Source organism: Xenopus laevis, chromosome 1L, assembly GCF_017654675.1.
Source record: "Xenopus laevis strain J_2021 chromosome 1L, Xenopus_laevis_v10.1, whole genome shotgun sequence".
In the NCBI taxonomy this organism is placed as follows: domain Eukaryota; kingdom Metazoa; phylum Chordata; class Amphibia; order Anura; family Pipidae; genus Xenopus; species Xenopus laevis.
In genome coordinates, this window is record NC_054371.1 from 37,406,885 (window position 1) to 37,423,396 (window position 16,512).

Below are 16,512 nucleotides of genomic sequence, written 5' to 3' on the forward strand. Positions count from 1 at the left end.
ACCGAATTGGCTTATACCTGGGTATTCCTAAACTTAAGGCCAAGGTTGAGAAATCTTTAGATTCTGCTAAAGTGAGGATTCTTATACTTAGATTAGGGGACTAGTATAAAACCTGGTAAGGATCAACAATGAAATGTTTCTTATCTTGCAGAAGTCATTTAATCTCTCTGCTCAATGGTTCAGTATATAAGGTTAGCAGAACCAATAAAATCAGTTATTTTCTACTAAATATCACTAGAAAGTCAAATTCTGAATTAAGTGGTCAGAAGCATTTATTATGTTATGAAAAGTAAATGTAACCGTGCTAACTGTATCTTTAAGGGGGTGTATCACTACTTTTTTCCATTCTTGTAACTTCACAATGTAATGTGTTTAAAGGGGACCTGTCATCTTAAGGAATAATTCCATATTCTTTTCTATCATGTTAGCGGAGCAAAATAATCTATACTTACACCATATTTATAATTTTAATGATGTTTCCTTCAGTCTTGGAATTATACAATCACAGCAAGCAGGCAGGTGCCATTTTGTGGCAATTTATTAAGATATCACCCCAAAATCGTGTGTATGCACCAGAATTGGCGATGCGCAGTGCCTACACAATTATAGAGTCTAAGGAGAGAAGGGGGGGATGTGAGGAGGGCAGTGACATCTTGAACTTGAGAAAGAAAGTGTACGCAATTTACTGCCCCACCTCTATGCTTCAGGCATAGAGGCGGGGCAGATAATATTTGATTGACAGCTCAGATATTTAAATACCTTTAGAACAGGTATGGGTGTTTTAATGAAAAAAAGAATTTGGGTTCCATGTTTAATTTGAAAAGGACTTTACAGCTTTTTATGTGTAGGTGACAGGTCCCCTTTACGTGTAAGAAGATGATATTCCTGCAAATGTTCTACACACAACTGCAACAATACTCCTAGTGGTCATAAAGTAATGCTGATGTTTATTTGCTATCAATGGAGAACATTATGCCAGCTCTTAATGATACAAAATTAATACAAATATGCAAATTATTTGTGCACACAATTAGCTATGCCTTCATACTTTACAATTTAGGGGACATGTATATGCAGATGAGATATAAAAAAATAAGACCAATGGTCCCTTAAGTTCAGTTTGATAGAAAATTTGTTATCAGGAAAGAACTGGTCCAGCAAACAAGAAATGCCTGTATGGATGATGCAAGTGCATCTACAATGAGCCAGAAAGCCATAAGCCTAGGACCCCCATTCAGGGCTTGTTTCAAGTGAACTCTGATGCACATATACACGTGTATCCACCACGAGGATTACATATCTGCACTGGCAGTATTAATTACATTGTTATATTAATAAATGTGCCATTCTGTTTGCTATCCATTTATTCAAATCAAAACATGCCACCAGCAGGCAATAAGCCATTAAAATTGTTGGAATAGATGCATTGCACATTAACCTTTGAACTAAGCTTGTTAGGAGAACCGAAGTTAAATATTGTCCAAGCTTCAGCCCATGCCATAAAGATGCTGTAATAGAGGAATATCTACCATCTATTTAGATGAAGTCCATGTTAGTTCCCTGAAAAATTTGGTGGTCCTGCAGAGTTTTAGTGATTCGCAGGCCAAGAGAATAATGTTATGGTCATATTACTGCTCAAACTCAGACTCGTGCACCGTACCGCTGGCATAGCACTGCATTTCTGTGCAATATTTATACCTAGTTTTCAGCCAGGATTAAATGAATTTCTTCTAGGAGGTAGTTAACCTGCTGCATAGGCTCCCTAGTCAGCAGGACCATTATAAAGTGCTTGGTTTCAGAACTGCTATATCAAAGAAAAATCATCATTGTCAGGGCTTCTTGAAGTTGGACAAACACCGGAAGATCTATTTGCTTGCCTGGGCCACGTTACAAGTAGTGGGCTATGTCCTTCTCATCTGTCAGAAGGAACTGCATCAGAGAATGAGACAATGGAATACATTCTGGTGGTTGATACCACAAAGTGCTACACAATACAAAATATAAAGTATTATCTTTGGCAGGTAAAGTGTTGCTTGTTTATGGGCATTTACAAATGGCACACAATTTTATGACACCTTAGAGTAGAGGCATCCACCCCAGTAACTACTAAACCATCTCTCCAACATCCCTTAACTTAAAGAGAAAATATTCACTATTTATATGGGGAGTATACCCCAAAAGTCAGTCCTTTGGACTTAGGTTATTTTTCATATAAAGCTTTATTTATTTGCATATTTGTATGTATTATGTGAAGGAGCTGGCATACTGCCTTCTGCGCAAGACTAGTGTCAGAAAGAGATTCTGCTATTGCAATGTATGTCTATAGTAACATCATGTGAACCCTGTAAAAAAGCCTACAGTGTGGTCTGACAGAATGGCACCAATGGTATGAACAGTAATAGCTGGTATCTTCCCCCCCTAATATAAATGTGTCATCCTATTCCATGAACAGAAGAAAAAAAACAAAGCACAAAGTTATATATCAAAGAGGAAGATGAGGAGTAAAACATGTTGAACAGAGTATTTAAATCAGCTATGGTCACCCGATTAATAGATCTCATAAAATAATAAAATGGACTTTAACTAACACATACTGTTCTCTAGGTCATATTTACAAGATCAGTATGAAACAGAGAACTGGAATAGAAATCTCAGGCATTTTCACTATTAGTAAGAAATAGAGAGAGAGAGGAAAAAACCAAAAACATTCCTTGGGTTCAGAGTAGTCTGGTCAGTTTGGCTTCTTTTGGTCGTGCAAATTCCTCACTGTTCTGAAGACGTGAGCCGGGCTAGTCTACTGGTGGGGCAGGAGGTTCCGGACCCCGATTCTGCAAATAAAAGAACACTACACATTAATTTTATTCTTTTCAATTGGCCTTATTTTTTCTTTTTTATGGTTTTTGAATTTGCCTTCTTCTACTGATCCATCTTAAAAAAAAAAAATATTCTGTAAGGCTACAAATTTATTGTTATTGGTACTTTTCTTATTACTTATCTTTCAATTCAAGCCTCTGATATTCGTATTCCAGTTCTTATTCAAATCAATGCATGGTTGTTAAGGTAATTTGGACCATAGCAACCATATTGCAGAAATTGTGAACGGTAGAGCTGCTAAACAAAAAGCTAAAAAAAAAAAAAAAAACCTCAGAATATTACCCCCTAAGGTATCATTTAAAAGTGGACAACCCCTTTAAAAAAAACAAAATTGCAATGAAGCTACACGACTAGACAAGCAATGTGGTTGCATCTAATGCTCATTATAACAACCAAATGCAAAGAGACAGTCTAGTGATGCCAACTAAGCAGCAAGAGACACTCTCTCTCTCTCCAATCTTAGTGATTGCACCTATATACTCTTCTGCTGTATCACCTATTTCAAAAATCAGAAGTGAAGGAAAAAGCCAAAAAGGGGAAACACAGAAAGTAAAAAAAGACAAACACACAATAAAAGATGGAAACCAGAGATGAAGGGCGATTTTCACTTACATTGTGAGGACTGGTTGGTTTGGCAGATGTTCTGGGGCCTCTTAGACTTCTTGGTCTGAACAGATATAGAGTAAAACCAATAACAAGCCAAGCCATAGCAATCATAGCAATGCTGATGCCACCATCACCAGAGGAATTTGGTCCAGGCACTGAAAGAGAAGGGAACGTGATCAAGTATGCTGGAAACCTATACATTTAAAGGAGAACTAAAGCTTAAATAAAGAAGTAGGCTAGAAATGTTGTTCAATTTGTTTTGGGCTTCTGTACCAGCCCAAGGCAACCACAGCCCTTTAGCAGGGAAGATCTGTGTCTCCAAAGATGCCCCAGTAGCTCCCCATCTTCTTTTCTGCTGATTCACTGCACATGCTCTGTGCTGCTGTCACTTACTGAGCTTAGGGACCCACTCACAATATACAGTACACATAGAACAGAAATGTCACAATATAAGGCTGGTTAGTAATTAATACATGGCAGCACATAAATCAATGCAACTAGCATGAGAATTTAATAATCAGCCCTGTAGCATCAGTTTATTACAGGCGAACCTCATTTTCTGCTTGATAATTTGAGACAACCCCTAAGCTTAGCTTCTTAACAGCTGCTCAGAGCCCACTGAGCCTGGTAAATATAAACTTTGAATTCATTAAAAACAGTAAGCACAAAATATATTCAGCACAAGCCCTATTTACTGTGCTCATACTAAACAAGGAGGTACAACAGAAAAACAAAAAAGCACCAGATACACAAATGTTATTGCTGGGTCTGGTGACTTCTTACAACTGTGATACTTTTGTGAATCTAGATAGCAGGCTCAGCTCTGGAACCCCGGGCACTGGTCCACCAAATAATCACATGCACTATTTCACCGCTTGTATATGAATGGAATGGGAAAACCCTACAGCAATAATATGTAACCATGAAAATATACTGCGGGGGTATAACCTGCTGAAGAGACAGAACTTAAGTCTGTGTGCCATACTCACGTTCCTGCAGGCACTCGGTGTCAGTACAGTACGACTGCGATTGTCTAAGCTGAAAGAAAAGAAATTTGTTTGAGAAAAGTCAGTTTATAAACACGAAACAGTTACCGGTAAAAAAAATGTGTTACAGATGTAGCATGTGAGACAAACATTTGGAGGAAGATTTATCAAGGGTTGAATTTTGAATTCATGCGATTTTTTTTTTTTTAACTATGAATTCGATCTTGGGGGTTAATTCATTAAAAAAAAAAAAATTGAATATATGTCAAACTTGGACGAATTTTACTGACCCGAAAACTCGATTGGAGTTTGTTCTCTGAAAAAAAAAAATCCAATGTCAGGAAGGCTACAAACATCTCCAAATTGGTCACTGGACCTCTCCCATTCACTTAAGCTGGTCATAGACACAAAACTTTGATCATACAGATCTCCGTTTCGTACGATTTTCGGGCCATGTGTGGAGTGTCCCGACATTTTTTGTGAAATGAGGATCAGTCGTTCAGTTGATTGGACAGTTTAGAAAATTTCTGTCGGCTACCGACAATATCTCTGCATGTATTGCCGATGAGCTGGAGAGAGTGCAGAGACTAAGTGCAACTAAACTGGTAAGAGGACTTAAATTATGAGGGGAGACTGTCAAGGTTGGGGTTGTTTTCCCTGGAAAAAGGGCGCTTGCGAGGGGACATGATTACAGTTTACAAGTACATTAGACATTATCGACAAATAGCAGGGGACCTTTTTACCAATAAAGAGGATCACCGTACCAGAGGCCACCCCTTTAGACTAGAAGAAAAGAACTTTCATTTGAAGCAACGTAGAGGGTTCTTCACAGTCAGGGCAGTGAGGTTGTGGAATGCACTGCCGGGTGATGTTGTGATGCTGATTCAGTTAATGCCTTTAAGAATGGCTTGGATGATTTTTTGGACAGACATAATATCAAAGGCTATTGTGATACTAAACTCTATAGTTAGTATAGATATGGGTATATAGAATTTATGTGAAAGTAGGGAGGAGTGTGTGTATGGATGCTGGGTTTTCATTTGGAGGGGTTGAACTTGATGGACTTTGTCTTTTTTTCAGCCCGATTTAAGTATGACGAAATGAGTGGGAGACTGTCACCAGCTTTTGTCAGACATAACGTTTGCTGTCAGGGGCAGAACATCGTCTGATCTGTTCTTTTACTACTTTATTTGATCTGAATGGTTAGTGGCAGGTCGGAAGATGGCCCCGAACGATTGTTCGTCCGATATGAAGGTATATCTGCACGTCTATGGCCGGCTTTATAAAGGAATTCGGCAGGTTTTAGGTCAAATTCGAATTCTTAAAGGGCCAGAGTATGATAAATCTCGAAAAAAAACTTTGGAGTTTGGATAACTCCCTAGTCAAATATGACCGGTTTGGCCATAAAAAAAAAATATTCAAATTTTCAATTCGACCCTTACCCCTGCTGAGACTCTGTACTCGGATTAGCGATGGCTCGTGTTCTCAGTCCGCATAACTCCCGCTAAGGAGTTATTTTGATGTTACTGGTCCTTTAAAGCACCACCAGAGCCTCCTGGATAATACCCTGCTCAATCCCTCTGGCACCACTAACTACAAGTAATACAGAAGTAACTGTAGGTCCTTCACTTATCTTTGCTCCTGTCGGTACTTATCAGTAGTTGCTGGTATAATAGGGTGGTAGGAATAGGATTTACAGCTTCCACATAATCCTTACCAGGTTGATCAGTCTCCGAATGGCATGTTCATGGGAACAGATGCACTCACAGGGATCAAAATTGCCCTCCGCCATCTCCAATTCACCCACAAATCACCTAAATATAGATTAATACGGTTATTGACACTTTTTTTATTTTTATTTTTTTTACAAATTCTGCACTTCTGTAAAATAGGATTATGGCACATACACTAAAACATACAGACCGCATACAAATCCAGAACGACAGCGCTAAAGAGGACCCTCAAATTGTACCCGGAGAGTGATATTCTGAGACAATTTGAAATTTGTGTTTCTTTTAGATTATCAGCGGCTTTTGTTATTTAGCTTTTTCAGCAGCTCTCCAGTTTGCAATTTCAGCAATCTGGTTGCTAGGGTCAAAATTACCTTAGCAACCATGCATAGTTTGCAATAGGAGAGGGGCTGAATAGAAAGAGTAGCAATATTTGTTTTTATTTGGGATCCGCAATTTGAAAGTTGAAGTAAGAAGACGAAGGCAAATAACTATAAAAATATACACACCATGGTACTTTTTATTTGGAACCGGTTAGCCTGTATGTTTTTTCAACCCTATACATCCAGGGGTTATAGTACAGCACATTGCTTTTTGATGTGGCTGGAATTCAGATTCCTAGTTTTGTACGGAATTGGTGCATTTGTGTTACTAATTATCTCAGTATGCCCTCTAGTGGGCAAAATGTAAAATGAAGACTGATAGAAAAAGAAGATTCCTGGAGCTGAAAATTTGTTCTTATGCTCTTGATAAATATTTGTAGTTTTGCACTGGAGAAAAGATGTGAATGCCAACTCACCCAAACTTGTCGTACTCACCTTGTAGTAAATGATGGCAAATTTAAATTTTTCGTACAAATACTACAAATGAGAAATGTCACCATTTAGTAAATATGCCCTTATGTACCCTATGCAGTTAAACAAGGAAAAGGGGTTTATATGGTTAGCCAGTCAAAAAATGAAAATGTGCCCTGTTTACACGCACAGGCCCATACTGTGTGAATAAGCAATGCTTTTTAATGGGTATGACAGACCCTGAGAGAGAAGGCACTGGTTTCATATACAAAGATATACAACATTCATTATCCCTATAAAATCGGATAAAAAAAAAAAAACGGAGATAAAAGAAAATACAAGGCCTCAACACAGGACTGTAAAATTGCTCCTAAACACTTTGGCTATTTACATAAGATTTTTTCTAGTTTTCAAAATATTAGCACTTTTAAAATATAAATATAAAGATTTTTAAACAACAGCTCCACCTGCTGTCCACTTTGGCCCAATGGCTACAGAAATTAATTTCTTGTGATATTTGTCTGCTGAGAACCGACCACAGAAACATCACATGGTGCACAAGATGTTCCTTTTATTTATTAATTTTAAACAAAAAAAGGCACGTTTCACTTGGAACAGGGTTAAAGGAACAGTTCAGTGTAAAAATAGATAGGCTGTGCAAAATAAAAAATGTTTCTAATATGGTTAAATGTAATGTATAAAGGCTGGAACAGATGTGTAACATAGTAGCCAGAACACTACTTCCTGCTTTTCAGCTCTCTAACTCTGAGTTAGTCAGTGACTTTAAGGGGGAGCACATGGGACATAATTGTTCAGTGAGTTTGCAATTGATCCTCAGCATTCAGCTCAGATTCAAAAGCAACAAATATGACCCACGTGAAGTCCCTCAAGTCACTGATTGGTTACTGCCTCGTAACCAATCAGTGTAAACCATGAGAGCTGAAAAGCAGGAAGTAGTGTTCTGACTATTATGTTAGACATCCAGTCACTCCAGCCTTTATACATTACATTTTTGGCTAACTAACTATATTAGAAACATTTTTTATTTTGCCATCTATTATCTATTTATCTAGTTTTTATTTTTATACTGACCAAGTCATTTAAAGACAGGTGGAAACTTGATTATAACAATCACTCTGTAGTTCTGAGGAAAAAAAACTAAATGTATGGAAGTCTGTGGGAAGAGGATCCAAAATCTTCCTGCATGGTACAACATACATGTTATTCCCTTACACATCTCTATAACAAGCGTCATTCCTTTGCTTCCTTTATTGATACCATTCCTAATCATTTTCCTACCACAAAATGTCTGCCCCCCAGCATCAACTTATCAAATTAACATACAGCGACAACTGCTATATCAACATTCTGAAATTAGGCCATTTTGCAGAACTAACCTCCAACTAAGTTTTTTTTTTTTTTATTGAAAACTAAATGAATATCCAAAGAAATAATTTTGTTCTACAGTATGAAGTTAGTAGTTTCATTTAGGTAAATGCAAGTGAAGATTATAAAAGGTTACCTTTCTCTGCTGCATAAGAGAAGAACACGTTTCCGTGAAAGTTCTGACCGCAAATGATTTATATTTACGAATGTGTTTGCTCCTGTGAAAGCTATAACAGAATGCTGCTTACCCACAGAGCAGAACTGTATACCCCCACATTTGAATAAACTTCTATAATTACATTCCCTGGGGTTCAACGTCTGCCTGCAGCCCACAAACAGATGATTATTGCCTTCTAAACAGAGTAACAAATCTATGATTTTCATATAAAAGGATTTCAGATAGATAGACAGATAATGGAAGTTTAGTAAACTTAACTTTCCATCTGTGGGTGCTCCGAATTTTAGTTATTTAGGCACCCGGAGAGCAGTCTGCACCTAGTATACGCACCGGATATCCAACTCAGAATTACATATTAATGGTTTGTATATTCCCCCCGAACAATGTAGGTCTCTATAAAAAATATATTGCATAAAACAGCTCATGTGTAAAAACCTGCTTCATGTAAATAAACCATTTTCATAATATACTTTTTAGTAGTATGTGCCATTGGGTAATCAAGAAAAATGCCATTTTAAAAAATAAGGCCCGCCCCCTGGGATCCTACGATTCTCGGTGCACACAAACATACCATACTTAGGTCACACGAGCCAATTAACAGACAGAGTTCTGTCTTTTGCTTCCACACTTCTTCCCGTTACTGTTAAGAGTTGTAGTATTTCTGGTCAGGTGATCTCTGAGGCAGCACACAGACCATCACAAAATGGTGGTTCAAGTCAAGAGATGTAAAAGGGCAATATTTACTTGTAAATACAGTATATATATTCCAGTTTGGCAATATTCTTTAATATGCAACTTAATTTGATATAAACTATCTGTTGCTTAAGTATTCATTTTGGGGGTATAATTTTTCTTTAAAGGGGAAGGAAACCTAGTCGGCGCAAACCCCCCTCCTCCCCCCTGGCCTACCCGTCCCGCTGGGCAAATGCCCCTAACTTGTTACTTATCCTTCTGCACAGGTCCAGTCCAGGGAGTTCACAGACGACATCTTCTTCCACGCGATCTTCTTCCTGCTGTGAACGGCGTTTTGGCGCATGCGCAGTAGGATCATTTTGCCGGTACGGATCTACTGCACATGCGCCAAAAGTCACGCGCATGCGCAGTAGATCGTACCGGCGAAATGATACTACTGCGGCATGCGCCGTTCAAAGCAGGAAGAAGATCGCGTGGAAGAAGATGTCGTCTGTGAACTCCCTGGACTGGACCTGCGCAGAAGGGTAAGTAACAAGTTAGGGGCATTTGCCCAGCGGGACGGGTAGGCCAGGGGGGAGGAGGGAGGTGGGCAACAAACGGGAGGGGGGGTGGGGGGTTTGCGCCGACTAGGTTTCCTTCCCCTTTAAGGATGAATTATGCACCTCGTTTTTTGTTTTTTTTTTCCTATTGCAGGTAGCAATGCCACTATAACAAAAGGGTTACACTGACTGTTTATTACGTGCTCAAGTATATTTACATTTTGTTATACTTTATGCATTTGTGGCAAACACACCACTGAACTGGTTCCCTTTCCCCCCCCCCCATTTAACCATAGAACATATTTACAGTTTGTAACATCTGTGTCAAACGCACTGCTGGCCACCCAGAACAACACTAACCAAATATCTGAATAGGAAAAGGAAATGCCAGTAAGAGGGTAAATAACGATTAATGTTCCCCATACTGAAAATAGAAGGATATTATAAATCACAGAGGTGTCTCGTGACTTTTTATTTTATTTTTTTACAGGTAGTGGGACTCTGAGTTGACGTCTAATATCTCATATTTTACAGGGAATACGTTATTATAATACACAAGTTTCAATGAGCCATGTGTCAGAAATGACATCACTAATCACGGTTTATAAGGATACAGGAAATATAAAGGATAGTCATGGCTCTTGTGTATTATACAGGTATATTCAGAAAATGCAACATATTTGTACAGCTGCATGAATAACAAATAGTCCAGGCAGAGGCAATAATTACAAACTATTTCAGAACAACTCCCAGCAACCTCTGACAGTGCCAGAAGATAACGAACACTAACCTTCACATGCAAAGTACCCTATATAAGTTCTTGCAAATACAGGTATGGGATCTGTTATACGGAAAGCAATTATCCAGAAAGCACCAAATTATGGGATGGCTGTTTCTCATAGACTCCATTTTATCCAAATAATCCAAATTTTTAAAAATGTTTTCCTTTTTCTCTGTAATAAAGCAGTACTGGTATGAGACTGGTTATCCAGAAGAACCTGAGGTTTTCCGGATAACGGATCTTTCCGTAATTTGTATCTTCATACCTCAAGTCTACTAGAAAATCCTGTAAGCATTAAATAAACCCAATGGGCTGGCTTTGCTTCCAATAAGGATTGATTATATCTTAGAACAAGGCAATGTTTTATTATTACAGAGAAAAAGGAGATTTTTAAAAAAAAAATGGATTATTTGGATTAAGTGGAGTCGATGGGAGACAGCTTTTCCAGATAATGGATCCCATACCTGTACCGTGTACTTGATCCCAACTCATATATAATTAATTCTTAATGGAAGCAAAACCAGCCTATTGGGATTAGTAAATGTTTACAGGATTTTCTAGTAGACTTAGGATATGGAGCTTTTCATAATTTGGATCTTCATACCTTGAAACCCCCTGGTCCTGAGCATTCTGGATAACAGGTCCCATACCTGTAATTGTATTCTAGTCTTAAGGTGGCCATACACGGGCCGATAAAAGCTGCCGACAGACCGTGTCGGCAGCTTATTGGCCCGTGTATGGGGCCCCGCGAAAGTCGGCCAGATCTCGATCGGATGGGACAGAAAATCCCGTCGGATCGCGGCCGCATCTATTCGTTGATGCGGTCCCGCGATCCGACCGCCCGTTTGGGCATCGTTAGGATCCGATCGTTGGGCCCTAGGGCCCACGATCGGATCAGCCGATATTGCCCACCTCAAAGTGGGCATATCGGAGGGAGATCCGCTCGTTTGGCGATATCTCTCCATGTATGGGCACCTTTAGCCTGTACCTCATACATCACTGGCAGCAGTGTTACATGTAAGTGTGGGGGGGGGGAAGATTTCATATGTACCCCATGAAAGCACTCGTATCTAGCATATTACAGTCATTTACACAGTAACAAAGTAAGTTAAGTTGAAAAAAAAAGACACACGTCCATTACATTCACCTTTTAACTCTATTTTAATTTCCAGTTGATCCAGAAGAAGGCAAAAAAAACCATTTCAAGCCTCTCCAATTTGCCTCAGAGGGGGAGAAAATTCCTTCCCAAATCCAAGATGGCAATCAGATTTACTATAAATTTACCATTTATATCAGTAGTGTGACTAGTCCTGGCTGCTTAGGTGGTGCTCAATGAATCTGATGCAATGCAGTTATTAGTAGTGCTTAGACTGGTGACAAACACTGAACAAACACAGCCCATCACATGTCTGAAAGGCAAACAGAACACACACGCCATTCTGGGGAATAAGCAGTGAGGTCCCCAAATGTATCATTACTATGGTATAAATCTACTAATGTAGCACAAAAAAAGTAGTTTGTACTTTAAAGAAGAGAACGATTAGATGCTGATATGTTCCAGATTAGTTGAACCCATCTTGGGGCTCAAAGGTATGTCACAGGGTTTCCGATTAGCATATGCTACTTTTATTGAGCACACACACATACAATTTTCTTTTAATGTTGCCTTCTTTTTCCTTCTTTATGGGTGTACAGCTAAGGGATTATACAAAATTCTGAAATAAAACCTATGCCATTTCCCATAGTGTCCAATTTAGACAAAGAATAATTCCTATTTACAAGCCTGTACTGTCTTGGTAACTAAGCTAGCATAGAACCTATTAATAGGAAAACTACTGGGTCATTCTTTCAGCCACATAACAATATGACTGTTACCAGATTTCTATGGCCTTTCTTATTTTTTTTTGTCTGTCTCTCCCCTGTTCACTGTCCAGTCTTTTGTTCCAACATCTGCCAGGAAGGGTCTGACATAACTTACCCTCTCTCCTCTACAACTCCATAGCTATATGCAGCAGGAAACCCTACACTTGACTGAAGTGTGCCTTTTTTCAACCTCATCTACTATTTTGTAATACAGGTATGGGACCTGTTATCCAGAATGCTCAGGACCTGAGGTTTTCCAGATAATGGATCCTTCCATAATTTGAATCTTCATACCTTAAGTCTACTAGAATATCATGTAAACCCAAATAGGCTGGTTTTGCTTCCAATAAGGATTAATGTTGTCTTAGTTGGGATCAAGTACAAGGTACAGTTTTATTATTACAGAGAAAAGGGAAATCATTTTTAAAAATTTGGATTATTTGGATGAAAAGGAGTCTATGGGAGACAACCTTTCTGTAATTCAGAGCTTTCTGGATCATGGGTTTCCGGATAACAGATCCCATATCTGTACATAAACAGTATTTTTGGTATTTTTTCATGAGAAAAAGGGAAGGACATGAAAGCACATAGATCTAAACACTATGACCAGCCCATAAAATGCAGCTGTTAATTCCTAAGGAACACGGAAGAACAGCTGGTGCGATCCTTATCCCTTACATCATTGTTTTTAAGTTTTTTTTTTTTGAATATCCTGAAAACATAGAATGGGTGGGTAAATGCTGTTCATAGTTCTAATTTTGCAAACCCCTGTGCTTTGCCTTGCTAAATGTACCAAGAATGTGCCCCCAAGCAATAAAACCCTCTGAAGATGGGTGGCATTTGCACTGAAGACTATAATCCAAATAAACAGTCAGCCCGTATAGGAAACATGAAAGTTATTATTTTACTCTCATATTTTAGACAGATTTGCACTATGCAAAGTGCACTGCTGTTTCTTTGTTTTAGAACAGTTGGCAACAAATAAGCCATCAATATCAACTGCTGCCTGGGAATTCCAAAGTACAGGAAAATCCTTATAGGAAAAAAAAACAAAACATTGGTTGTAGATGTAGAAACTAAATCACAGCAGGAACAGGCTCCCCTTTCTTGACAAGAAGAACAACAACACTGTATTGGCAGCACAGAAATAAGAGTATAATTACCCAGTTGCAATGTGATCCAAGTTGGAACTATAATACAGAATTGAAGAAAAGAAAGAAAAAAAAAAAAGAAAGAAAGAATGCAACCCTCTTGAACTTGATCCAGAAAAGGCAAAAATACTCCCAGCAGGCTGACATAACATTAAGGTGTAGACGTTAAGATGGCCATAGAGGTGCAGATATAGGCTTATATCAGATGGACGATCATGGGGTGCAATCTCCCGGCCTACCACTAACCATTAAGATGACGTAACTTAGTAAAAGAACAAACGAGATGATGTTCTGACCATGACAACAATCATATGAAAGTGACGTCCGACAAATACTAGCAACAGTCACCTATTGATCTTGTCAGATAATCCAACACATGCAGAGAGATTATGGTTAGCCAATAGACTTAATGACCAATCACCATGGCAGGAAAAATGTCAACATGATCCACACACCGTCTGAAAACCGTACGAAACAAAGATCGTATGACTTTATTGTTGCATGTATCGCCAGCTTTAAACTCCTAGCAGCCAATCATATCTTTGGTTTAATTTTCTGATTTGTACTGGGTGGATAAAAGCCAACTACTGTTAGGGTGCTACTGGTGACTGCACTGGATCCTCTTAATATTAAGGGATGAGGGAATCGTATCCAAGCACAAAATGGCAGCTGCACAGCCAGTTGCACCTAGGGTTGCCACCTGGCAGGTAAAAATGGTGGTTGATCGCAATGTTATTAACAGGGAAAAATAGACAAATATATAGGAAGGCCGGTATTTTTTTCCAGAAAAGGTGGCAACCCTTATTGCATCATTCACTAAATTATTTTTAAGAGAACCAAAGCTACAACTCTGACACCTTGCCAAGCCGGCTGAGAGTGGTCAGTGCCATTTTTTCCAGTGGAGACATGGACACGTAATCTGTAAGGTTATGTGTCAGACTTACTTACGCACTGTACACTAAGCCTCCCTCATCTCCAGGATAGAGCACTTACACCTATTGAAATAACAATACATGCAGTCATGTTCAGATATACACAAGGAAATGTTTTATGTAGCATAATACACATCCACTTCCTCATCAGATATACAGTGTGATCCTATTTCCAACCTGCAGCTCCCCAGCTCTTGTTGAACTGGACCTTGCAGACACCCTAAAAACCCAGAACAAGAGGAGGGTTGCGGTTCTCATGTCCCAAGTGGAAATAACTGAGCAGACATATTCACCCCAATTTCCCATCATGTTCTCAGATGAGCAATAACCAGACTCCATTTATCAGGAGACAGCAACGCAAGGGCTGAATCTGCAACAAGTGTCAGTGCAACATTGAATGAGCAACCTGCAATTACACCTCCCAGCAGCAATTAACACACGGAATTACCCAGCATGCTCTGGAGGGGTTAGTGGTGAACCAGGTTGCAAATACCTGCACTGGCAAAACTGCATTGGAATTCTGCTGCTGCAAGCATATAAAGCTGGGCTGAGGGAGGGAGACTAACAAATATATAAAAGGAAGCCATGCCAGAGCCCCTAAGCGCTTACCAAAACCTAGCGCCCCTGAGCGGTACCCCAGTCTCCTCACTCCACAGCTCCAATTCTCTGTGTTTTGATTCGAAGGAACACGTCATGCTCGCGCACAGAACCCGGATCTCCTAGGACGCTCCCGCCCCTCTCACGCCTTAGAGGGCGCCAGAGCCAACTGCAACACAGAGCGTAAATGGGCAGAAGTTCTAGGCGCTCAGCCAATCAAAGGCGTCCAGCACCACTACCCCGCCCACACAGGCTCTCGCTTGTTTGACATGCTGTTCGCCTAAGTCGCGGGACGCTTATGTGGGTTAACTCATTCGCTGCTTGTAGCGCACTTGAACAAAACAACAAAACCTTCATTGCGGATCAGCACAGGAAAAAAAATAGGTTGAGCTGCATTTTTAGTGCCATTGTTGTTAACTTTGTCTGTATGTGAGAGACGGGGAAGGTTCTTGTAGGAAGAGAAAGCGAGGCATGCCTGCAGCCAGACACTGGCCCAGTACATAGTGGGGTGAATGTGCAGCTACAAAGAGTAAAAGTTGGACACACATAACACGGGTGCATCTAAGCTGCTGATTTAGGTCATTTAGACCAGCGGTCCCCAACCTTTTTAGGGACTGGTGCATACCTCCCAACATTTTGGAAATAAAAAGAGGGACAAAAATGTTGCACCTTGTAATAAGGCAATTTTGACCACACCCATTTTTGTGACCACACCCCCTAATTACCATGTTAATTTTACAAAATTTAGCAGGTTATGTAAGTTTGAACATATTTCTGTTTTTTTCCCAGTTATTACAGTTTTGCTAATGAAGGTGAATTGCCCTTTAAGCTGTGAGTCTAACTTTTCCCAAGGGACCTGTTATCTTATATTGTTACAAAATTTACTTATTTGCTTATCTCAACATTGTTACAAAAGTATCTTATCTGCAGCTGAGGCTGTTCTGGGCTCTCCACCAAAAGCCAGTTAAGTTAGAGACTTTGTTTCTTTTTCTGGCTGTTCAGTGCAGAGAAAAACAGGACTTTGCAGTACAAATGAGGGACTGTGGGTTGAGCTGTCAAAAGAGGGACTGTCCCTCTAAAAATGGGACAGTTGGGAGGTATACAGGTGTAGAGACAATTTTTTTTTGCTAGGTCGGGGGTTGGCGTCCAATTCGGGCACTGCGTAAAACACTCGCTAGACTCGGCGGCACGGTTCAAGACTGTCTGCGGCACTGGGGTTGGGGACCCCTGATTTAGACTGATTCTGCAGTTTATCTGCCAGTGTATGTGGACTGGGACACCAGGGGCCCACCAAAAAACTTTAGACCAGGGGCCCACTTTCAGTACTATTTTCTTACTCAACCTCTATTCTCCTGGTCTCTTTTCTTTACATACTATATATTTCATCTTTTTAGCTTCATAG

At 39.6% G+C, this 16,512-nt stretch overlaps 1 protein-coding gene across 1 annotated transcript; it reads right to left on the bottom strand.

Moving 5' to 3' along the window:
* Positions 1 to 924: 924 nt before the first annotated feature.
* smim14.L (small integral membrane protein 14 L homeolog) lies at positions 925 to 15,187 on the bottom strand. Its single transcript, NM_001092403.1, is given in 5 exon segments — positions 925 to 2,828; positions 3,487 to 3,635; positions 4,470 to 4,518; positions 6,184 to 6,280; positions 15,123 to 15,187. Coding segments are annotated over 4 exon segments (312 nt in total). The 5' UTR covers positions 6,259 to 6,280; positions 15,123 to 15,187; the 3' UTR covers positions 925 to 2,789.
* Positions 15,188 to 16,512: the final 1,325 nt, after the last annotated feature.